Raw genomic sequence first — 26,762 nt, 5'->3', positions numbered from 1 at the left:
AATGGACTGAACTGATATAATAATGTTGTAGTTTAACCCCAGCCAGCAACTAAGCACCACGCAGCCACTCACTCACTCCCCCCTCATCCAGTGGGATAGGGGAGAAAATTGGGGAAAAAAGAAGCAAAACCTGTGGGTTGAGATAAAAACAGTTTAATAGAACAGAAAAGAAGAAACTAATAATGACAGTGATAACACTAATAAAATGACAACAGCAATAATGAAAGGATTGGAACATACAAATGATGCGCAGTGCAATTGCTCACCACCCGCCGACCGACACCCAGCCAGTCCCCGAGCGGCGATTCCCCGCCCCCACTTCCCAGTTCCTATACATGGGATGTCCCATGGTATGGAATACCCCTTTGGCCAGTTTGGGTCAGGTGCCCTGGCTGTGTCCTGTGCCAACTTCTTGTGCCCCTCCAGCTTTCTCGCTGGCTGGGCAGGAGAAGCTGAAAAATCCTGAACTCAAAACATAGCACCGTACCAGCTACTAGGAAGACAGTTAACTCTATCCCAGCTGAAACTAGGACAAATAACTGCCAAAAACATTCTTCTAATGCATATGTAAGGAACTGTTTATCAATTAATTCAATTTAGGCTTCCAATTCTATGGGAACTCAAATGCCAGTTTTCTCATGGTTTTGAATCACATAATTTGCTCTACTTTCAAGGAAAGAAAAATCTTTTGTTGGGTCCATTGACACTCCTTAGGTGAACCACTGCAATCAGTATTCCTATTCTGTCTCAAGGTTGCCATGGGTGTCATACCTGGGAATTTATTGGCAAGTACTATGGCACAAATATCCATGCATTTGGACCAGAACACTGATTATGTTACAATTTCCTCATACAGTAATGGGTCATAGAAAAATACAACTATTCACTTTTATAAATGAAAAATGAGCAAGAGCCTGGAGTTGTTTTCATGAATACTTGAAGATACAGTGGGAAAGAAATAAGGTATGTCCATTACCTGGTCCTGTATTTAGACCCCTTGGTAGTGTTACACTTCAGGTTTTTTTGCATTTTACCTTTCTGAGTGAAGTGGATCTTTTTAAATACTTGTATTGTTGGTTGATAATAATTCAACTCCAACATCAAGATATGAGAGCCATTAACTTAATGAGACCAGCTGTACTGCTCTTGCTTTCATTAAGTAGCAGTACAATAGCATCAATATTAAGTTATTAAACAAGACACTCAAAAGAGAACATTCTAACTGCAGAAAGCCTCCACAAGGCAAGGGAAGTAAGAAAGATGGAAATAGTTATCATTGCTCAACTGGCATTTGTGTTTGACATGGCTATTTTATCTACTAATAGGTAAAAGAATAGGAATATTACTGCTCTAAAACATGGGCAAAGCAAATCAGGTGGCCAAGCAAGAGATTTCCAGGTATCCTGAGCCAGCAACTTTTGGTTTTTTCTATGTCTCTATAGAGAAAAGCACTTATTTTCCTATTTCCAGAACAGGAGGAAGGCTAGAAAATCTGTTACTATAGATTTCCCCCCTGAAATCACCAAATTATTTAATTCAGTAACAGAAGGGGTTTGTCCTTGAAGTCTTACTGCAGAACATTCACCCATCAAATTAGTTTATAGCTGAGATGGCAAATACCCAGGTTTTACAATTGCATAGATCAGTGGAATGATACCAAGCAATCGTTTTGCACAAACTAACTTAAGGGGCAAGCATGTGCTAGCAGGCATATTTCTTTGCATTTTGGCTGGTAACACCTGGGCAGCCATATCTTTACCCTTTCAAAATGAATGTGTGTTTCTTCTTACCTGATTAGTAAACAGTACCACCTTGAGAACACTGCTATCTGCCACGGAGTAATGAAACTGAAAACGGCAAATCTTGCTGGAGCAATGACACATGGAGCTGTTTAGATAAGCGCTTTTATGTAATGCGTTGTCATTAGCTTCTAACCACTCAAAATGGCCTGAAAAATAAATAAAAAAAAATTAAAAAGGTGCACTTTTTCACAAACCATTTTTTTGTTCCTGCAGTCTATGAAAATAAGGACTGCGTTCCTGTAATTAAACCACAGACCCATTCCAGCAACAATAGAATCTGATCATCATGCTGAAGATGTGACTTGGATGTCATGTAAGTGTTTCCTATTAAAAAGATAGATATGTATCTTCATTTGACTTACCGATAGCCCCAGCAACCAAGAATTACAGCGTTTAATAGTATCTTGAAGTTGTTACTTTGCATGTTAAAAGCTGTAAGCAGTCCCTTATTCAGCTCAGCCTCCTTACATTTACAACCATTCAATACCTAATCACAAATATATTTGGAAATGGCTTTCTTCCTTCTTCTGCTACAGTTTCCAGAAAATATGCTTTTTACAGTAATATTTCTGTAGATGCTTCAAAAATTAAAAAAAAAAAATAAAATAAAAGGAAGGTGACAGGGGCAATATTCTGCCTTATGGCTACAGGACACAGTAGCATCTCCACCTTATAATCAAGGCCTTTACTTCTCAGCCACAGTTGCTGCAACAAAACGTTGGAAGCATATTGCTTTTCCATCTGAAACAGAAAAGTAACTTGTGCTCATCTTGACCTAGTGCCCCTTATAAAAGCATTCCTACAGAGATCTAAAAGACTACTGCATCCCCTCAACAGTGTCTTTTATTTGTCAGAAATAAAAAGGCTAAATACTTTTTACTAAATATATCAGGTCTTTTTTGCCCCTCCTGAGTCACTGAATATTTTGCTGCCTTCTGAAGCAGCTATTAAAATAATAAACAAGGATTGATTAAAGGTCTTAAGTCTGCTGTTTCTGTGTTCATGTCTCTAAATACAACTTAAATGCAGATGTTACACAGATTATTTCAAGCTGAAGGGAGAAAATGTCATTTCACAAGGAAAATTATTTTTTTATAAGGGACCACATTCTTTTCCTTTTGTTGTCAGTTTACTCTTCATGTTATGCAATGTTTTACGCTGAGTTATGTGGTCACAATTTCATTGGAATTAGGTTTGTATTTTCATGCCACAGCCGCTAACCTTGACATAAGGAAACATTATAGATTTAACACAACATTCTGTTTGACAGAGATCAACAAAGCATCTATACTTCTATGTCTACTGCCTTGTGCAGAAGAGACATATGCATCAATATTGGAATTTACATTACTGGTTCTTTATCTAACTTCAGAATTCTCTGATGCCATTATAAAACTAACCAATTTTATTTTCTGAGCCTAATGATAATTAACATTCTCTTTGTTCCTGAATCTTTAAAAAGTGGGCAAAGTAGAGTTGACATGATTTTTAGATAAGAAAGCAAGTGAACAGCACTAGATAAACAAAAGTTCTATGAAACATCTAGAATGATTGTGTGTCCACAAGGGATGCTGACTGTTCTTTAGGGAATATGCTTTATGTAAATATTGTGAATGCTTAAAAGACAAATTGAGGCCTACTTTCAGAAAAGAAGACTCCAGAAAATCCTGTCCTGAAAATACTGATTTTATTATTATTATTTTATCCCTCTTCTCTGTAGTCTGTAAAAGTAGAACCATGTGAATTTAACTGCACAGGCAATAAACTATGCTGAAGTACTTACTTGTTTCCCCTCTTCAGGGATTTTTTTTTTTTTTTTTAATTACCTTTAGCCAACTTTTAATCAAGTAGCTTTCTAAAGATTAATGCTATTTGGAACGTTTTTCTTTCATTAGTTACAAATTTTGCAGCTCTTCTCTAAAGTCTGAAGTTCCTTCAGTCTAATACACTGCATAGCATATTACTGTGTTTATGCTCTGACCTTCTTTACATCTTGTTCTCTTGAATTTTCATGACTTTCTGTTTCTGAAGTGCCAAACTTCCCTATGTTTTTAGAAGTAGAACAGGAATCCCAGAAAAGCCACTTCATTCCTGTCAATGTGGTAGTAGGGCTACACACAGAGATGTGTGTGTTTTAATATCTTTCCATAAAGCCTTTTATTTTCCCCATGTGACTGCTTATTCAGGTTTTAGATAGACAGTCTTGTTTCTTCCAGTTTTGAGGAAAAATTTCGTCTGTCATAAGCAAAATCTTGGAGTCCTGCGGAAAGATCAGCCACAGACTGCAATGGAGCCCAACCAGAGGCAGAGCTTACAACTTACTGCTGGGTGTCTTCTTAGAGCTGGGGTGGGCTAGTGAACCTGCCTGTGTCCTGCTACACTGAAAACTCAAAGCCTATAAATATTTAGCTGCTTGGATCCATCTTAAGCATTTTCTGACTCAAATCTTTTGTCATTCCTTCTGCTTCAATCCATGGGGGTTTTTTATTTCACAAACTACACAACTTTGAATCTATGCTACTAGCTTTTAGAGTATCAACTGAGCCTTCAGTTAAAACCAAGCCAAGGAGTGGAACCTCTCCTTTTCTGACAAGTTCTCTTCCCCAGCAGAGAACTGTTCGGTCTCTGAACCAATCCCCTGCAACCTTCCCACACAACCATTTGAGGAAAGAGGAGGTCAAATATGAACTGCCATTGTTTCTACTCTTTGAAGGTGAATTTTCATGAACTCACAAGTCATGGATGAAATCTTGAAAAAAAAAAAAAAAAAAGAGAGAAAAAAGGGAAATGTAGTAGAATCACATAATCTAACGATTTGGCTGTTTTTTCCTGTTTAAATGAGGGATTTTTATCATTAGTTACCTGAAACGCTGGTTTTAAAAGCCACAGCACTTCCTTTGATTTCTTTTTGCATCTCATAATCTTTATTATGCAAAGACTTGATTTCATTAGTTTCTTATTAAAGAAGTGTTACCCCAGATGCAGGAAACTAGATCAATCCAATGTAAGAAACTATGGAAACTACATAGCATGCTGGAAATATCAGTAATGAAAACAGCAAAGTATTTTCTGAACAGTATTGCAGGGGAATATAAAACCTTTGTAAGAACTTTTGACACTAGAGAAATTAAGAGGAAAATTTATAGTGAAAGTGCCTACAATACAACACTGGAGAAAAGAAACAATAAAAGAACAAAGAAAAAAAGTCTGCCAAAGACAGAAAGTATTTTATTAAATTTAAGAATACCAGGAAAGTGCACTTATTCAAAGTCTATAAGCAATCCTTTCTTTATAAATATAATTGTCTAGACTTCTGCTTTATAATTTAGTTTCTTACCTGTCTTCTATTTATAGTAGTGAAAGCTTTGATCAAAATCAGAAATTAAAGCTTAGTCAAGCTCTATTTGCATTGCAAGTTTGAGCCCTCAAGCATGGCATTTTTGCAGTCTGCATACCATTTCTTTAGTTTTTAGAATTTTAGTTAATATTCAACCTCTTCATTTATGCTCAACAAATCTGCATGAATAGAAATACTGAATGTACTGAGAGGCGAGCAATCATAGTTCAGATTTTTCAATACTTTCCAGTGTTAATGATGAATTAAATTCTGTGTGTTGTTTTGACACTTATTTCTTCCCACATTTTCTTTTTTCCTTTATGACATGGAAACACAGGGAATGTCCCCAAGCAGTTGTGTCATATGTTCAGCCTACTCAGCTGTCTGTGCATATTTATACAATGCCCAAGCACCTAGACAACAGACATTTCAAAATGTATTCTGTTTCAAACAACATTGCTTGTGACCTGGTCCTGTAAAAAACACTTACAGAATTTCAGTATCTTCTCTGTTAGCACAATGTTGCCATAAAAGGGAAATCCATCCCCTTTACCAGCCCTTGAGCTATCATGTTAAGATATGGCACTGGTACGCCACCTTTCAGGGAGGTGTTCAAAATAAAATCAAATGAAAAGTCTCTTTTTTTTTTTTTTAGATATCCCAGTGGAAATTGAAAGGTGGTGTGACTTTCTTTTTTTTTTTATATATAAGATGAGAAAAAAAATCTACTTTATTAGTCTATGTGCTCTCTGTTGTACATAAAAGTTAACATGCAAAAATTCATCTCAACAGAGTGTATACACTCAAGCATTTTCGCTTGCTATTCCATTATAATTTGATTTATAGTTACTCAAGTGTGTTGAAATGCATGCTAAAATTTATTTTAAAAATCTTTCTAAAATGAAAACAATACCTAATCAATCATTCTGCTGCTATCAGTGAGATGTACTCTATTTCTGTGGGCTCAAAGTTCAAACAGTAACCTCCAAGCTATCACTTCTTCAAAGCTACATCACAAATTATGCTATTACAACTAGTGCTACTTAACTCCTTTGAAGGCAGTCTCAGTAGACGAGCCAAACACTTGGCTGACAAGGCAATTCCATTTCACATTACAACACTTAGACATTTTTATCCATTAAGTTTTCAAAAGCAGTTCCCATAAACCCATAGACAAGCACTACAGAGCGACTTCAAAAACAAGTGCTGCTCCTTGCTTCTGAAAATTGCAACTAGTTTTATTGTTTTCAAAAGTAATAAACTATTTTGTATAATAAATGTTTCTCTACAGCTCCTCTAATTAAAGGTTTAAAGTGAAATTCCTGACTGTATGCTCAAACATAGCACTACACAAGTAAAACTGCCAAGTGTCAAAACCAAAACAAAACAGAAAAAACACAAACAAGGACTGTGGGCTTAGATGGATTTAATTTAATTTCACCAAATTGTTACATAGATTTCATACAAAGAATTAACTGGAGAATAAATCAATTAGTAGTTTATATGGGAATTCTTACATTAAAATCTTTCATGTTTTACCAGCACGTGTGCTCACGGTGCCCTTCTAAATGGTCAAAGCAAAATAGGATTTAAGTACAAAATACTTACGATTACTTTTCACATTTTTGTTCGGTTTCTACATTGGGTCACCACCTTGTCCTAAAAAGCACTATATTCTTCATGAGAAGTAGTAATTGTGCACTAACTTACCTTTCCCACCTTCGGTATTGTTGCCCCAATCTTTCAGGAAGGAACAGGAGGCAATCTGGTGCCCGGCTTGCAGTCGTGCCCACGTAGCAGGCTCAGCCTGCTGACCTGACTGCCACTCACAAACGCCAAGCTCAAAACTGGAAGTCTGTGGTGCTAAAAGACAAAGAAAAACAATCACTTCTTAAGAAATCATTATTTATGAGACTACTTCCCATTAGAAACATATACTTATTAAACTACTTGATAACATTTCTGCCTCAGGTTACTTCAAAAGCGTTGTGTATCACTGAGTGCTGTCTTGTATTTCAGGCTGCCATCTTTAACAATGCTGTTTTAAAAAATCATTCCCTAAAGATAGATGCTTCCTTCAGAGCAATGGAGTGCTATTTATGTTAGCCAGTTGTTGCAACCTTCATGAATTCATTTCTGCAGAAGGAAGTGAATTGCCAGGAAACATAAAAAAATGACATGTCATAACATGAAATACCTATTTACTTTTCTAGATAATAGCTACAGGAAAATCACTTCTGAGAGGTTAAACTCAGCAGCATCTTGCAACAGAACGCCTCTTTTTAAAACCAAAAAGTTTCTGAATATGTCACCACATATTTTCAAGAACTTTTTAAGGGCAAATCATGCCTGACTAAACTAGGCGCCTTCTACAATGGGGTGACTGCAACAGTGGACAATGGAAGAGCTATAGATGTCACCTACCGGGACTTCTGTAAGGCCTTTGATAATGGTCTCCCTCAACATTCTTACTGTTAAATTGGAGAGATACAGGTTTGGTGGACAGACTGTGAGATGGATAAGGAATTAGCTAGGTGGTCACATCTAAAGAGTTACGCTCAACAGTTCAATGTCCATCTGAAAACCAGTAATGAGTGGTACCCCTCAAGGGTCTGTATGGGGACCAATACTATTAAATATCTCCATTATGACATAGTGGGATCAAGTGTAACCTCAGCAAGTTTACAGATGATACCAACTTGAGTGGCGTGGTTGACATGCCTGAGGGATGGGATGCCATCCAGAGGGACCTTGACAGGCTTGAGCAGTGGGGCCATGTAAACCTCATGAAGTTCAACAAGGCCAAGTTCAAGGTCTTGCACCGGGGTCAGGGCAATCATCACTATCAGAACAGGCTGGGGGATTAATTGATCAAGAACACCCCTGAAGAAAAGGACTTGGGGATACTGGTTGATGAAAAATTGGACATGAGCCAGCAACATGCACTCGCAGCCCAGAAAGCCAATTGCATCCTGGGGTGCATAAAAAGAAGTGTGACCAGCAGGTTGATGGAGGTGATTCTTCTTCTCTATTCTGCTCTTGAGAGACCCCACCTGGAGTATTGCATTCAGCTCTGGGGTCCCTGGCATAAGAAAGACATAGACCTATTAGAGTGGCTCCAGAGGAGAGCCACAAAAATGATCAGAGGGCTGGAACACATCTCCTATGAAGAAAGGCTGAGAGAGTTGGAGTTGTTCAGCCTGGAGAAGAGAAGGCTCTGGGGAGACACCTTGCAGCCTTTCAGTATTTAAGCAAGGGTTATAAGAAAGGCAGAGAGACGACTTTTTACCAAGGCCTGTAGTGACAGGGCAAGGGGTGATGGTTTTAAACTGAAAGAGAGTAGATTTACATTGCATATAAGGAAGAAATTTTTTACAATGATGGTGATGAGACACTGGAACAGGTTGCCCAGAGAAGTTGTGAATGCCCCATCATTGGAAGCTTTCAAGGTCAGGTTGAACAGGGCTTTGAGCAACCTTGCATCTAGTGTAAGACATCCCTGCCCATGGCATAGAGGTGGGACTGGAAGATCTTTAAAGGTCCCTTCCAGCCCAAAGCATTCTGTGATTCTATGAAGTTTGAGATGCCGGACTGTAGCTGCAAAATCTTGTGTAATTAACAATGGCTACAGAAAGAAAGGCATGATTTTAAGTGGGATTATGCTATGATAATGGAAGTTTCATTTCTTAATATTATTGCAGGGGAAAGGCAATCTTCTGGTTAAGAGAGAGTTTTAAATAGTAGTCAGGGTATTCCAGAGAAAACACGGAGATTCCCAACTGTATGGAAGAAACAATTTTATGTCAGTATATAAAGACATTACTGTCTACTGCATCTCCGAGTTATTGCATTATTCACGTTACTGACATCTCAGTGAAATGTCCTGTCCAGCTGATGCTACAAACCTCTCATTTCTTCCTTGTTCCAGTGTTGCATAAACACAGGCATTTTTTCCAAACCATGTGTATTAAGTGAGAAGAGCTTGTGGAAAACTCATTTCCCATGGAAAATGCAAAATTCTAGAATGGTCTAGAAAAGGATGGATTTTGTCAAATTTCCACATTTGAAAAAAGTTACACTCAAAAGGAATCAAGCTCTTCTTTAAACACTTTTTAATTATTGAAACAAAACCTTTTGATTAATTTTGCAATTTTTTAATTTAGTTGTAAATATTTCTGAGGGAGGCTGTTTGTTTTGACAATAATCTCAGTCTCTTGGGACAAAATACCTGTTTTCCACCTCTTAATTCTGCAGCATATCAGACAACAGTAAGATTAGTATTTTGGATTTTCTGACCCCCATCCCTGTAGCAGTTGATCTGAAAGACCCTGCATCTGGTTCTGCATCAGTGATACTAAAGGCTACATCTTTGCATTATTAGAATTAACTAAGGAATTGAGTTTGAGATTTTTTCAGCTGAAGTATTCATACTGGATTTTTGTCAAAATAATACATATATAATTACTCCAGTTTTCCAGAAAAAAATAGCTTTGCAGAGAAGGTATACCACTTTTGCATTAGAAGTGAGTTAAGGAGGACAAAAAACTCGTTCTCCCTTATAGCATTCCACTTTCATGCCTTGGGGCTTTTTGCCCTCACCCCTATGGCAAGATCAGAATGACAGTCTTAGAGTTCCTCACACATATAATTCGTCAGGAGTCAAGAGGGAGTTCTGCAAGGCAATCAGACACTTGGAGAAGAATATGAACCCCTTGAATAGAAGGTCTACTAAAGGTATAATTATAAGAGGATTTTGTATTACGCATGTTTTAAAGCATGACTTTAATATTTTCTATTTGACAGCTAAAATATTTTTTCTGCAGTACATGTGTATTTGTACAATAAAAAGCTGTGGTGGTTTTGAGTGATAACTGAAACAATTTGGCAGCTGTTGGGACAACTACAAACTGCAGAGTATCTTAAATTGCTATACTGAAGATAGGGTTTTGGTTGGGTTTTTTTAAATGCATGAAGTTTACTGTCTAGCAGAACTGGACAAAAGACTGAAGTGGGCAGTTTAGGAGACAGGGGAGGGAGAACAGGGAAGGAAAAACTCAAAACTTAATGAAATTACATTTATATTTAGCCATCACAGTTTGTATCAAGAAACTCCTGAAAGCACAAATACTTAAGCTATTTTACTCATGACCCTAAAAGCATAGTCATATTAATGAATACAAATGTACAGGTCATTTCTTACGTGCATTTACACTGGGATTGAAAATCATGAAGGGTATATTAAAAATGCAAATTTAACTACAAATTTCATGCAATTAAAGCGGTCTTCATTTAAAGTCTTCTTATCCAGACATTCCATAAGGACTAGAGAAAAAATTATTTCAAATTCAAACAACCATTAATCTGAGGTTTTGTTTTAATTATTGGAAAATGTTCAATAGTAAAATTCCTCTTTCAGGGAAAAAATTAAGATCTTTTGACCCTCTTTTCGGCTCGTGTGAGCAATTTAGATGTCACGTAATGAAGCTGATTTTCCTAACGGGAAGCACAGGAAAAGAACTGGCTTTTATTAGAATATACTTGAGGTACTTAACAGTGTGGCAGCTCAATCTGTACGTCACTTTATATACTTCAACAGCTGCCATGTAAGGCAAGTTTAACACCTAGATTTATAAGTTCTAGTGAGTATACCTGGTTTCCGTTTCAATTTTTTATTTTTTCATCTCTTTGAGACAGTATTTCATCTCTGTAACTGATTTTTTTTTCATTTTTGTTTGCTTTAGGAGCATTTTGTTTATGAAAAAATCCAATATATTTGTACAGAGAGATTTATATCCTCCAGTGGGAACTGGTTAAACAATTATATAGGTCGCTAGAATCTAGCAATGCATTTTTTTCCATTTTAAACCTACTCTTTCATCTGCAGAAATCCTCCAAGGAACAGAATAAAGTTGGGAGAATCACACATCTGTCCTCTTTTCATTGTCAGTTTCAAATTCATTTTTTCAAAGAAAGCATACTGTAAACTTACGTGAGTTCATAGGCAAGTGTGCCCAAAGTTTTAAATTAACATTGTTGCTCAGTTAAGTTGTACAGTTAGAAAACTACTACAAAACAGAAAAGCAAGATGGGCCCTGGCATGAAAATATTTGTAAAATATTCGCTTCTGTATTTCTCCATTGTAAGAAAGTGGAAACATGGAGAGACTTACATGACCAAGTTTAGTTACATGAAACTTAATTTCCCCAATATAGATCCCCTTTGAAATAAATAGGTATACATGCCTGCCTGAACCATTACGCTAGGCTTGGTCTGTATCAAACACTGCATTCCACACCTCAAGTTAAATTTAAAGACCAAACCCTCAGAGACAGGAGGTGCTCTGAATCAGGACTGTGCTCACCTGAGGATGCGACATAGGTGCCACAGTAGAATCTTCTTGTGTAATACAGAGCAGCAAGCAATCTGATTTATGCTAGGATGGGTAGTATTCCTTTTCCATGAAAATACATTGGGTTGAAAAGAGAAATAGGAAATGTTTTGCTAAAGAAACCCGACATGCAGGGATGGTCTGGCTGCAGAGCTGACTTAGCCTGACATTACAGCTCTTGGATGTAGCAGAGCGGAACAAAATAGCCCCACTACATAACTGAGGATCAGGACCTTCACACATTTAAAAATATGCACAAGTGCCTTGGGAATCTCCTTAAAGTCAGCTCCAAAACTTTTCCTGAGCTGGCTGAACACATCAATTCTTTGGCCAAAACCAGTATATCTTTTCTGCTCACTGAGGCCTTAGTGCTTCCTGGCTGCAGGAAGCTACATTTATACTGTACCAGATTTCTTAAGGTATTTATTGTCATTCTTTGTAATTGTGTTTAGATGTGATAAGACAGATGATGGTTTAGAGGAATGAAAATGAGCCAGATGAAAATGTGGCGTTAAGAAAGCCTTTGAATACCAAAAGGATTTCCTTTGTGTTTTCTTTTCTAATCCAAGGGAAAGACAAAGTAAAATGATCTGTCTCCTGAAAAACAGCTATTCTTACCACAGGCCAGAGAACATCCTTCACTGAACGTAATATCATCAATGGCAACAGTTTCATCTTGTCTCTGGGTCTCCACCATCCCCCAAAAGATAACCTGCCGAGATTAACAGCAAATCAACAAGAAATGGCATTCACCAGTGTCAGAGACAAGAGAAAAAAACCTTCCAAGATATGCCAGTCTAGTCCATAGAGTTTCTATCAGAAATCATGCCCTTAACAATTCTGCAGGATTACCATCCTGGTTTTTTTTCACACATCTGTGGCTTGTCAGCACAGATATGTAGTCTAATCATCTAACTCAAGAGTGAAGTAGCATTTAACAGGAAGGATCTGAAAACCATAATAAAATACATTAAAATCTAAGCAAGGATCACAACAGTTAAGAAATACAAAGGATTTTGTATTATGCTTTATCAAGCCATTATTCCGCCAGAGACTGGAAATGCGAACCTTTTCTGGTTGCTTTCAGAATTTATCACAGACCCAGAGCAGAGTCAGAGCAACAAACATCATCAGTCAGAAGTCTTTCATGAAGTTTTTAGCCAAAACAAACCTTAAGGAGTACTTATTCAACTGTTATTCTTCTCTAATGTTACAAGTGTATTTATTTTTTCCTAAGAGACTCTTCTATACACAAAAAGTTACAAATATTTTACATTTCCATCTTGAGGGCAGATTTCAACCTACATCTGTAAATGTAGAGACTACCAGGTTTTTTTGCAGTGATGTAGAAGGGGACTGATCATCAACAGTCCTTGGGAAAAGCCAACAAAACCCACATCAATCAAAACAACCCAACAAATTGATCATATGAATAACATTCTTAAATTATTCCCTAGCCACACCTTGGGATGTTACAGCTCTAGGCTTTTCCAGAGTTCTGGGGACACAATCTACCTAGAGGTACGTTCTAGCTCTTAATAGCAAATGTACAGTGTTAGCTAGATAATAAGTTTTCAAATACTAGCTTTAGAGTTCACAGGCAATGTTGTGCCTAATTTAAGAGATCATAGCAGAAAGCCTGCATTTATCCTATAAATTATCATCAAGAGTACAGTATTCCACTATACAAGATGACACAACCTAGCCAAGGATATGACCATTATGTTATGAGTTGGGGTTTTGGGGGGGGGTGTTTGTTTATTTGTTTTTCTTAAGCTGTAGTTGACCTGCACAAGAAGTCTGGCAGCCTGTAAAGTCAAACTATCCTGGCATTATGCAACCAGAGAGAGGTGTAATGTTATCTCCTATATCACCAGTGAGAAATCCAGGTCTAGTTGTTTTTTTTTTTAATATATATATATACACACATACGCGCATTTTTTTATTTATTTAACACTGCAAAGAGAAGAATGGCTGGTAACCACTTTCTCTGGCAATTATTCTATGAAAACCATTGTTAGTAGACACATGGACAACTGCATTTTTCTAATACAGTATTGTTAAGAAATACTGTCACCCCATGTGTTCATTCTTCTTTGATCACCTGTAGCACAATAGAAAGAATGCAGTTCACTGAAATCCAGAAATTTTGAAGGAACAGGGTTAATCCTGATATGTTTTTGTTTGAAATTCTTTTCTTATAATGATGTTTATTTCATTTCATGTTGATGCCTACTTGGAAAGAATAACTATGCCACACTAAATATTAATAGCATCATATCACAATCAATAATATGTTTATACGACTGAATTGCAGTACCTTGGAAATGTGTTAATTTGATTTGTTTCAGAAAACAATCTTTTGAACTGTTGAATGTTGCTGCAACAACATGTATAGTTAATATTATTTAATATCAAGGATTTGACAAATATTTGACCTTTTCACATTGATTTTTCATTGTGAGGTCAAAATCTAGTTATTAATAACTTCATTTATAATACATATTTATATATAGCTTGCAGTTAGGGCTTTATAGTCAGATTTTATTTTTAAGTGAGACAGTGATTTAGACAATGCTAAAGAGATGCACTCTCACTTTGCTGGTGCAAAATCAGAAGTGGCTTTAAGTTCATATGCCACTGGAGCACACAAAGTATTTGACAACATGTGTTTCCTCAAAACTCATGAACAGTTTGTTTATGTGGTCAATATAATAAAAAGCATAGATTTAAGAGGCTTGCTTTAAATGTATATGTTATCAATGTCTCTACAAAGAGCTCCTTGCTGACTGATGTTGTAGATATTCAACACATACTGGTATTCTGAACAGCTGGGGAAGCTTCTCCAATGACAAAAGAAAACAGCTATTTCTATTTAAAAGTGTTTGACTACAGAAGGGGAGTCAGGTGCCCTGAAGTATGAAAGGTTTACTACGGACTGAACTAGGAGCAGAGTCAGTGCTGCAACTCTGAACCTACCTCTCTAGAAAAGCGTTAGTTCTATTTTTTTCTTCATCATGTCTTAACTTCCCCACATGACAAAAAAATCATGTGAGATGCCTCCAGCTGCCCTTGGGTCTAAAAAGAAGGTTACCCAGGCTTTATTTGTCACAGATACCCATCTGCCCTCCCCTGAGGCGTTCAGTCCAATAATAACCAACCTGACTCCAATCCACATTTATGTGAGCTAGAAGTTGTTTAGTTTTCCCTTTCACATGAAGTCTAGAGCTCTTTCAGTCCCAAAATCTGTAATGAAAATGTCTACTTAATAACACTATTTGCTCATAACTGTAATTAATAAGTGCTGCCTGAATATGCAATATCTATGGCCATCAGAACAAATTAACACTGCAGCTCAATTAGCAGCAAGGAAAGCTGTAATGGGAATGTCGGTGGGATCTAAAACAAGCTGGGCTTCCCCCACAAGTACAGCCATGGCAAAGCCCAAGGTAAAACATAGGAATCAAGCATGAAGACAAAAGTGAACCCCAAACCCAGAACCATTTCCCTTAATGAAGTCTCGGAGACAGAAATCTGTTCTCAATAGAACAGAGAGAAAGTAGTTTGGGAGAGCAAACCATGATATAGTTCTCCAAAACCCAGCCAAAACAAACATACTGAGCTTGTCATGTACTGAGTAATTAAAGCAGTGGTAATCTTTGTATTTCAAAATTCCCTACAGGTGGGGATTTTTGAAAGCCAAAACCAAATCCCCTATCCCATAAAGAGCTAATCAAGCCTTTTTTTTTTTTTTTTTTTTTTAAGTAGGAAGAGACAAAAGTATTAAATAATCAACATCAAAATAAGCAAAGCAAATAAGCAGCAGAGGTTGATTTTAATTAAAATCTCACCTCAAATGCACTTGCAAAATTGACAAAAATACTCAAGCACTGTATTTCAAAGAGATTTCTACACCCCAAAAAAAGTATTATTTTCCCATTCATTTTTTTTCCATAGAAACTTTACTCATCAAAATTTTATCTTGAAAAGTGCCACAGGTAGCCCTCTAGGCTAAAGATCTTGCCCATTTGCACTTGTTCTTTTGATATGGCAAGTGAATTGCATTCACTTGTATGACCAGCATCTTGCGAGTTGTCACTGGAGGAAAAACATACAGCCAAAGACGAAAGTTTGCTCAGCTTCATCGTCTAGGTTTAGGGAGGTACTCAACTACATTTCTTTAGCCAATTGTAATGATTACTGCAGTAAGTTTGACAAATGCCTCTAAAGCTGGACTGTACCCATCAGCTCACTTTATAGAGGCCAAAGGATAACAAGGTTTGTAAGCAATAATTTAATTAGGATTTGATCCAGAAATTTAGAGGAAGAAGATGCCATATTATATTAACCATTCCCAGGTTCACTCAGTTTTCTAAATAATATGAAGGATGAAAAAGTAAATCTAAAAGTTAATCCTTCTGGTACAATCTCATATTGCTCTACATATATCGGGTAGAGGCAAGGTATTGACAAGTAACAACATTGATACTTGTGTTGAGTTAGGTACAGGTGTTTCATAACATACATTCTCAGTCAGGGTTGAGCAGGCAAGTATTATTTCAAAAATCCAGATCTTGTTGGATGCTTTAGCACAACATTACCTCTGCAAGTCAAGTAATTATGTTACTCATATGGTTTATTGAAATGAGGTTGTGCTTTCATGCCTTCAGGTTTGTATGCTAACCAACTCTTCGGAGTAACTACTGGAGGAGGAAATGCCTCTAATTTTCTTCTCTGCTCCCCACTTTCCCTCCAGTATTATGCATAACAGCAAATATACATCATCCACGATATTATAGCCCTAAGTTACATTTACTGTGCTAATGTTTTGTGTAAATGCACATGTAAAAACATTTAAATAGCCTATGAGACTTGCATTGTTTTTCAGCAGCTTTGAGCAAAATAAAACCATATGCATGTGCTCTGTGACAAAGGCTCAAAGCTACAATGAATAGTTAAGTACAGTATTTGTCATGTGAAGCATCCCTATAGAACAGTATCTCATAGTATAGGATGGTATTTCCTACATAAATTAAACCTTGAGTTTATCAGTACAGTTAGATTGAGGCTAAGGGAATACTGTATTGAAATTTAAGATCCCGAGTATATCACCTTTATGGGCAGGTAGATAATTTATGATATGATGAGACTGATTGTTTTATTTAAGACACATGCACAGTTTAAGTAATGTTTAGCATTAGTTTTAACACCACCAAGAGACAAGAAAAGGCAGTATTTGTTAAAGACAACTATGAACTTCCAAATGGCTTCTCTCTCTCTTACCTCATGCTAATGCTTTCCATTTACAAAATATTTAGGTTTGACTTATTAAAAACCCCACAATTTATAAACCATTTGACAAGTGCAATTTACAGTCACCTCAATTTACCAACCTCATACTTTTCAGTGCTATTGATTGTGATGGTATTTGCTTTCCACTGATTTTGCAGTTCTCCTGAAACTTGCCAGATGTTTGTAATAGTATCTTCAGAGTGCTTTTGAAGCCCCACCATCAACGTTCCACTCATTTGACTGATCCAATAATGAAATGTGATCTAGGAGGATGAAAAAGATCTGATTATTCCAGGGAAGTACTATGACAAACAATGCAATCAATACAAGGACTATGCATCAAAATACCTGGCAAATGTGTTCTTCATCATTTGGAAGGAAAACATTGGTCCTTAAAGTTGCAGAAGAGGATCGCATTTTAGAGGACAACGAGAGGAAATAAGCTATTAAAAGGAATAAAAAGAAAACTTAGAAGCTTGGAGAAAAGTTATATAAAATATAACAGTAAAACAAGAAGAGGCATACATACAGGTATGAATTATTAACTAAAAAGCCAACTAGAAGTTCTTCCCCAAAAAAGATTCATATTACCCTTGTAGCCATTGCGTGCCAAGCTTTTGTTCATATTAAATATTGACGTAGCATTGTTCCACATTGCTGTAGAAATTTCGAGTAGGGCTCGGAAATGTTTCATGTGCTGATGGCTTGAATACTTAATTAGTAAGTGCAAAATTTTGAGACAAAGTAGGACTAACTCAGCAAGCTGATCAAAGAGCTTAAACTCCAATTATTGAATAGATCACATGTTTCATGCCTAAACAACAAACTCTTGTGACCAACAATACAGATTTTTTACAACAGTTCAAGTCTTCAAGGAGGTGGTGGAAGATGGGACAGGAGGGTATGGTGTTCCTCTCTTCCACAGGACATGGGTCTGGTTTTTGCCTGCTCAGCAAATTGCCTCACTGCAGAAAGGAGGTCGTACTATCCTTGTACAGTCCCAATATAAAGGGTTGTCTTCAGAATCTCCACACTACCATTAAAGATACCATTATCTTTCCATGTACAAAAGAACTCCAAATAAAGCTTTGCTTTACTTGGAAGTATAACAACTCAAAAAGAGTCAGTGAAATATGGTTGTTGCTATGCCTTTTGACTGATTCTGTCTCTTCCTGACAATATTGTTTCAGATGTTCTAAAAGATGGAAGGCAACCACCCTATCTTAGGATATCAAATACTGCTGGTCAAAACTTGGCTCTTCCTGAACATGAAGATTTCAGAGACGTTAGATGTTACAGGATGCAAGGGCGGGGGGGAAGGCTCAACTTCTTTTATTAATTTTTTTTTTTCTTCCTTTCCATTCTCTCCTACTTCCCAAACTCCAAGCAATGTCAGGTAAATTGTTGCCCTCTGACATTAACATGTAAATGAAAGGAGAATTATGAAGGAGAAAAAAGCAAAGTGGCATTGAAGGAATAATAATAATAATAATAAAAAAAGTCCTGATAATAAAGATTACTACAGAAACCAAATATCAGAGCATGTGTAGTAAGATCTAAATACTTCATTTATAAAACTACCAACCCTGACCTCTTATCCTTGCATGCAATTGCAAAGTCACTGACAATGGACCATAAGACTAGGTCAGTGCTGGAGCCAGCTGAGCAATCCCCCCCTGGAGAAGCATTTTGCAGCCTGCTACCAGAGCTGTGGCCATGCTCCTCCTAGGTTTTAGGCCTTTCATGACTGCTCAGGCAGCACTTTCAGAGCCTGCCAGCTGCAAGGATATTCTTCCTACCCACAACAGATGGCTTGGTGCCTCAGCAGAGCTCTATCCCTGACTCCAATCTGTTTCATTTGGTTTTAAATTTCATAAAATTTTGAACTTTTTTCTTTCAGTTCCCTAAAGGTAAATGTATCTAAGACTCATAAACAAGGTCAGATTTCACCAGCCACAGGAATTTTAAGTCTTACACAGATTGGGCAGAAGTAGCAATTTTAAGAAATTCTTTGAACAGTGATTTTACATTAAACCTCTGCACAGATAGCAGGTTTCAATTAGTAAAAACAGGTTGTATTTTGTTTTGTGTGTTTTTTTAAAGTGGTTGTCACTAGTATGTTCAACTATATTTTCAGTGAAAATAAGAACCATGAGAAGAGACAGAGCTAAAAGACTGTGTTGGGTTCTTGTAAATGATTACATACATCTTCAAAGGAGTTCCATCTACCAAGTGATCTTTGCTCTTCTGCTAATGTGTGTGCAATTACTTACCCTGATGGCAGGAACTCTTCCTTTTAATACTCTGCTCAGTTGTCACCATACAATATAATTTCTGGTCTTTAAGCAAGAACCAACATAAAACTGATTACACAGTCTGTTGAGTCACCAGCAGCGAGAAAACTTGAATAGCTGCCATAAGGAGATAAATATTTCCTAGGCGATTAGAGCCAGTATTCAGAAAATGAAAGCACAGTTTAGCCATTCTCCAGGTAGAAAAGTGAAATAACCAAATACATCTAAATCTCCTTAGCCATTCAGTTCACAGATCTGAGTACACAGCCTCCCAGAAAGCTGATTAGGTACAGGTATTCAAGCTTTCTGTTATCTGATCAAAATAACTTAGATTAACATGACAACTGCATAGTTCAGACCTGGCAGGTACAATGGTGACTGAGCACCAAAAACAAGTCAATGGGATTATACAGGTGACTGAACAGTTTGCTTCCTCTGTAACGAACACTTGAAGTTGATGGTTCTCCATCCTTTGCTGGCTTTGGGTTTCTGCGTAGTGTTAAATTTTCCCCTCCCCACCAGTTCTTCGCAAGATAAGGGTAACCTTTTTTATTGGTTATAAGCAAGAATATCTTTCAGGTCTTTGCTACATCCTCATGCAGTGTATATTCCTGATAAAGCACAAAGCCTAAAAACTTCAGATAGAGCAAGACTGTTGCTTGGTTAATTTTGATTCTAGCCAAGAGTTTGCTATATTTTTATTCCATAACATTTGTCTTTTATCTGCTTCTTGATGGGAAGAGCTGTTATTATTTTAAAGATAAAGTGTTTCACAACTTACATACTTAAAATAAAACTTGTGTTTACGGAAAAAGGTTTGGTAGTTACTCAAATTTTTGTGCTACCATCAGTATAAATCAACATTTAAGTGCAGCCTTATCTCAGAAGCATAATATACACAAGGATATGCTTGTATGCTACACACAAACAAAAAATGAAGTTGTTAGAAGCACATCGCATGGATAAAGTTTCTTAATCACAGAGCATCATGAAAATTGTCAGCTGTGGAATAAGAACTTGCAGGAACATTCAGAGTGGGGTTTTTTGTTGATTTTTTTCTATGATAATTTTTTAAATTTCTGTGCCATTTTAATTTTGTTGATTTCTAAGCAAGTTTTCCATGCATTCACCTTTAAACCACCAATTCACATTAATCATTATACAGAACTTCTACCTGTTTGGTAGCTTACGCAATGTGTAGGAGGTGCTGCTTGCTCCAGAACAGTACAGATTTCCACACCCCCAGATAATCACAGTTTGGGAATGAGGTGAAAAACACCTAGGCTAATCAGTCTTACAAAGACACTTTAGTCCCACATAAGGTTACATTCTTGTACACCCTCCAACGCTGCATGCCTGCCTTCAGGTGCTTGCTCCGAGGGCTGCAGCAGCACTGTTTGTACACAGGAGAGGTGAGAGGAGGTGGGTGGAGAGAAAGGGAAAGAGAATAAAGGAAAATAAGGAGGAGAGGATTAAATGGTTTGGGGTGATCACTTCAACCAGCTCACATCTTTATTGTGAGATTAGATGTCCCCATCAAATTCCTTCCTCCTTCCTTGCTTTCTTACGAGCATGCCTTCTAACAGCTTTGGAAAGCAGAAGGCTTACTGCAGCTAAAAAAGTTGGGGCAAGGTAGCTAAAAAGGTATGAAGAAAATCATGTATTACAGAGTGAAGAAGCCAGGTTTTGGAAAGCAGGGTTAATTTGGCAATTGGGCAAGTATAAGGGACATACTTTGTCTGAGGACAGGGACCACGAATTACTTAGTTGAGGGACAGCCTTTGATGAGCAGTGGAATTGTAATAAGATTTAGAGAGGAGCTGGCTCAAACAGGCTATCAAAACTCTTCTGTCCCCAGATCCAAAGTCATCTTCTCTCAAAATATTTAGACCAGCATTATTAGCCACAGATAATAGATACACACGCTCCGGGCACTCACCTATCCAAGAAGAAACAAAAATAACATCTCAAAATGGGACACCCAATACTAATTTCTAAACTTTGCAACCATCAAGACTGAAATTATCACCCGATATCTCCAAAACAAGTAAAGGTCATTCAGGTAGATGAACATGACTCTTAATGAGTGATTACTTGCTCCGCCATAATAACAAGAATTGCTTTCTAGAATACTGTCTTTTTATCTGGAATTCTGCATTATTGTAATTACAATCACCCAGAAAACTGGACACAACTATTCAGAAAACATGCGGCAGAATACAATTGAACTATTAAGACATTAGTAAAATTAAGCAACTTATAAAATGGAGTACTATGTCATTTGTAAGAGCCCATGGTTCTTTCAAAGAACTTGAGGATTCTATGAGGATTCTTACCACTGTCATTCCCATTGTGGTCAGAGTACGGTGGTCCCACGCTAGACTGACCATTTCTTCTTATCCATCCAGGCTGTAAATTCAATTCATGAAGAGCTTTGCATAGATCAGTTTCAAAATCACACTTTTCACAGGAAGAACCTGAATTAAAGCAAACAAACAAAATATTAAAACATCAAAAACAGAAGCAAAGGGATATTTTCTCACCATTGCTTGCTATTTAATTAGCACAGAAAACCACTCTGTACAGCCTCCTAAAAAAAGTAAGAAATGTCAGAATTTTTAAATCATGAACAAACTGAAATGGGGCAGTGGAAGAGAGACAAGAGCAAATGAATATTGAAAAAAAAAAAACCAACAACAAAACGAACCACCAAGCCTTCCCCCTGCCAAACCAAACTCAAACCAGTCCATTTATATTATATCACTGTAACCTATGCTTTTCCCTTCACAAATATCTTTGTAGCTACCTACTTGTGGGAAACTGTCCAAGCTAGCATAGCTTACATGCAAAGGCTGTTCTTAAAATATATTGCAGCATTCAGCTAGAGAATTTCAGTATATCCTCCATTTATCCAGGGTTCTCACTTAGCAAAACAAAGACTTAACACCAGGAAATAACCAGACAGTAAAAATATTTTTTTTTATCCCACTACTGTTTCTTTCACCATTTTGCAGCCTACATTTTTGGGGAACATAGTATAAGTTAGTATCTGGGAACTTAGTGTAAGTATAAGGCCATTCCCAGAAACCCCCCAGGGCCTAATAACAGAAAGGTGAGGCTCTTATCATCTGACAAACTCCGAAGTTTGCCAGTGCTCATCACCTTTACTAAGCTGCTGCATAAAAGCAGAAACCACTTTGTTCAGAGAAGAGCTGAAACAAGTCCTCAGAATGACATAGTCTCCCTATTTGTCTTTCCTCTGACTTTATTTCTTCCAGTGCTCATAGCAATGTGGTGGGGAAGGACTGCTTCTCCCCCTTCCGCATTCCCCTGTAGGGCAGCATAGGTTAGAAAAGGGAGGCAGAACACGTCTTTCTGGCACAGGACTCAGTTTGGTGTACCAGTTCATTCAGGGAATTTGAGGCGGGTATGCAACCAGATAAATAATTGCTTACTTGGAGGGAGGGAGGGAGGGACAGATGTTTCTTTCTACTCTGGTGTCAGACTGCCCATTTTTGCATCACATCCAAGCTGAATGAAAGAGCTTACATGTGCCTGATAGGCTGGATGGCCCCACTCCTTGAACCACTTCTTGTAGTGGTGGGAGGATTTTTTTAAAAAAAAAAAAAAGTCTAATCAGATGCATCTTTAAAGAGGAGGCTTATTGCAACTTCACCCCAAGCAGAATGGCTGGTATGCGAGACTCCTCCAGATTTCATGCGCTCTGTAGAAACTTTCAGTTCACCCGCATTTTCCCTTACACAGCAGAGGAGGATAGGTTCAAACTCTGCCTTCTAATCACAATTCTGGTTAGACATGAGAGCTACAATGCCTTTGCACTTCCTCTCAGATTGGTGCTCACTCCAGGCCCCTGCTAATGCTTTCAGTCTATTCTATATTATCACAGTTCACTAATCATTTTAAATAAAGTTGCAACTGCAGCGTTTATAGTCACACTATGATGTCCAATTTCACGGCTTTCATATTCACATCAACTCACTGCAACAATTAATTATAAGGCGAGAGAGGGGAAAATAGATATAATTCACGTAAGCATTCCAGACTCAAGTTAATGTGTAGATTGGCTGATTCATCAACCAACTTTTAATTGCTGCTTTAATTCCTTAGCTCTTTAAATGGCTGAAAGGCATGTCACTGGTTCATCAAAATCACAAACACTGCTGAGGCATATCTGCTTCACATTACATAAAATGCACCAAATCACATTCAGTATTTCCTCAGGAATTTCCTCATAGCTGAAAAAACAATTTAAATTGAATGTGTAGAAAATAGAAAGAACAGTACCTTTTTAAATTAAAAAAAAATAAACCCTTGATCATTCATTATTATTTTCCAAGGCAATATTCATTTTCACAAAAAATACAACTTGAAAGCAAACCAATGTAAATTTGCTGGAAGATAGATTTACAAAGATAAAGTCACTGCTTAGAGAGGAAAAGACCACGGGAAATGTGTGGGATGTTCTAGATATTTTTTGCAGAATTTCCTGTGAACAACACAAATGTTTAAAATAACCTCTAAGGAAAAAATTTAAGTCTCACAGAAACAGACCACAGTTTAAAGTTCTGTTTCAAGTGTGTATGTGTATAAAATCTCATTTTGGGATATTCTGGGAGCAAAATATTTTTAAAAATAGTTAGTTACCATTCATTCTCTAGTGAATATTTTGCAATAGTGGTTCAGAGATAAAAAATGACTGTAGGGTTTATTTTGTTGCTTTTCCAATGCTGTAGCAAAACAGAAACAAACCACATGTGAATTCCAAAATTACGATAAAAACACATCATCTGAAATTCCAACTTTGATATATTTTCAGTGCAGAAACATCCTTAAAAGCTGAGTAGAGCCCAGAGAAAACAGAAAGGACCTGTCACGGAGAAGAGATTGGAGAGCTGAAAACTAAGTAGAAAAATAATTTGTCAATAATCCCAAATCAGAACAGGGGCTGGCAGCAGGATGAATCTTCAGTTTGACACCCTGATCTGTATCTTTATGTCTGACAGCTAACTTCTCTCCTGGAGTGATCCAGAGCATTATTCAAGCAGCCCCAGCATCCACAGCCTGTCACTGAGAGCATAGTTCCATGCCTCTGGCTCATCCATACTTAAAAATACAACATTTTTTTGTATTTAGGACTTTCACAGAGCCCATAGATTCATTTTTCTTAATTAGTCTTTGGAGCAACCTTTAATATCTCTACTTTCATATAAGCATTTGTCTATAGCAGTATTCCCTCAAAAAAAAAAAAGTATAAAAAGCCTCCATAAAAATTAATGGAAGAATGCATCTCTTGCTGCATATTCTGCAATCATAATAGAAAGTGTTGCCTGGAGGAGATGCTCTTTCTAGGGAAACCAAGACCGAGCACAATGAGGATTTCAAGGCTATGCAGTGCAACATCACATAACTGTCCCTTGTGTAAGTGATTAAAAAAAAAGAAAAAAATGCTAACCTGAGACATGTCAGTCACATCAGGGGATTCAACAGGTGTAATTTCCAGCCATTGGCATTTAATACATTTCAGTAGAACACAATAAAGAAGTTACAAAATGTATTGGTATCCAATACAGTCTTAACAATTGTCTTATTTGCAGAGTTAAAAAAAATCAAGTATCCTAGAGTTAATTCTAAACTCCTGTTCCAAACAGATATCTGCATCATATTTGGATAAAACAGGGAGTCATACTGGAATAAGAAAAGTAACATGTATCTGGGCACACAAGTGTAATTTGAGGAATCTGGATTTAAGTTATTGCTCTTTCTCATGGATTTCAGCTGAATTCAATGATTTCTAACATGCTCTAATTAGCATTTTTCAGTCTGCACAGAAACACACAGGCTCATCTGAAGACAATCTACTTTAAATTTAAAGCTAAACCTTAAAAACCCAACAAATATGGTAGCTTGATTTGTTGCACAAGTGGAGGAACTTAGATAAGCTTTTAATTAAAATTAGAATTTTTGATAAATCCAAGCTCTTTGCACTCCAGAACAAAGATCCTCAAAGAGAAGTACTATTTTATGCATCATATGAAATAATTTGCAGCATCATTTTGTGCTACAGTATTCTGGAAATAGTAGATTTCTGATGCAAATTTACCCAGACACTAGCAGTTAAAAATCACTCTCACTGCCTCGATTTTTCCTTTGAGGGAAACAATAGCAACTGTATTCAAAGCCTCTGATTGTGATAAAAAATACGCTAGGATTATCAGTTCATGAATTCAAGAAAATTTTCCCCCTTGTCTAGACTAAAAAAAAAAATAAATAAAATGCTGTTGTCGCTTATACCTTGATCTTGAATTTCAGCAAACAATTTTACCATGAATTAAGAAAAAAAAGTAATATTTGTTAAATCTCCATTGAATTTATGTGGATGAGGAAACACTTGCTTTGTTACATAATATGCATATGAAGATTTATGAGAGTTGCACTGTATAGAGTTTGAAAACTAAGCAGGAAAAATCAAACTGAAACAGGAAGAAACTGCCATAGAAAAATCAAATTGGGGGGGGGGGGGAGACAATTCCCAAACATTTTTGTAACCAAAAAAAAATGCCCCCCTAGTTCTCTCTGCTGCCATGTTCAGTTATCAAACCATATCACACTTATGATGAAGCCCACGGAGATATACCTTGTTTCTCATCACTGCTGCCTCCACGCTGGTTGGTGAAAATGCACAGTTCCCCAGATGGAGCAGAGGAGCCATCACCACGTTGGCATCCGCTTCCTGCAGGTGACTGAGTATCTACCAGAGCACAGCAATATAACACCCAGAGTATGAATCTGTTCATGGGCTACGTTACTATCCAAGCTTTCACCTGGAAAATAATTACTTGAACTGTCTAATATTGGTCATGAAGCGTCTTTGCAAAAGCTGTATTTACACACATATCTCTGAAAGATGTTTTTAGAACCTCACTTTCCGAATCTGCAGCTTAAGGGAAATATGGTTTCTGCAAAGCAGTGACTTTTAACCTGGTGTGTCTTTGGATAATATTTAACTGAATTATAACATTGTTTTATGACTTAAAAGTTTTGGTGCATGCTATGCAAGTCAACTGTATATCATTAACTTACTGATCGAATTTATTGCCCGATAGTTTGCAAATATGTTAGATAAGAAAATAACAGGAAAACAGAGTAGAATTACTAAGTGACCAACATTCATAAAGATCTCTTTTCTCAGAGGGACTTGGCAAATGCTTACAAAACTTACAAAGAGTTTGTGCATCAAACATAGAAAACAGCAGAGAAATTCAAAGTTGATTTTGCATCAAAAAGATTGTAAGTGACTGATCTAGGGAAAGAATTAGAATTTACAGAGCCTGTAGACGTATGATGCTGATAGTTGAAAGGGGTATCTTGTCCTGGTTTCAGCTGGGATAGAGTTAATTTTCTTTCTAGTAGCTGGTATAACGTTATGTTTTAGGTTCAGTATGAGAAGAATATTGATAACACACCAATGTTTTCAGTTGTTGCCAAGTAGTGTTTAAAGTCAAGGATTTTTCAGGTTCTCATGCCCAGCCAGCGAGAAAGCTGGAGGGGCACGAGAAGTTGGGAGGGGACACAGCCAGGGCACCTGACCCAAACTGGCCAAAGGGATATTCCATACCATGTGACGTCAT

The 26,762-nt window shown here is 37.1% G+C and overlaps 1 protein-coding gene across 1 annotated transcript in view; it reads right to left on the bottom strand.

The window, feature by feature from the left end:
- The window catches only part of MALRD1 (MAM and LDL receptor class A domain containing 1), a 289,291-nt gene extending 263,363 nt beyond the window's left edge, over positions 1-25,928 (bottom strand). The window contains exons 1-7 of the mRNA XM_069776612.1: positions 25,769-25,928; positions 21,450-21,590; positions 17,168-17,262; positions 16,921-17,082; positions 12,146-12,239; positions 6,859-7,002; positions 1,791-1,948 (exon numbers count right to left, since the gene is read on the bottom strand). Coding sequence (XP_069632713.1) covers positions 1,791-1,948; positions 6,859-7,002; positions 12,146-12,239; positions 16,921-17,082; positions 17,168-17,262; positions 21,450-21,590; positions 25,769-25,928 — 954 coding nt within the window. The remainder of the gene's footprint in view (positions 1-1,790; positions 1,949-6,858; positions 7,003-12,145; positions 12,240-16,920; positions 17,083-17,167; positions 17,263-21,449; positions 21,591-25,768) is intronic.
- Positions 25,929-26,762: the final 834 nt, after the last annotated feature.

This window comes from Haliaeetus albicilla, chromosome 2 (genome assembly GCF_947461875.1).
Source record: "Haliaeetus albicilla chromosome 2, bHalAlb1.1, whole genome shotgun sequence".
In the NCBI taxonomy this organism is placed as follows: domain Eukaryota; kingdom Metazoa; phylum Chordata; class Aves; order Accipitriformes; family Accipitridae; genus Haliaeetus; species Haliaeetus albicilla.
This window is presented reverse-complemented; position numbering and strand designations above follow the sequence as displayed.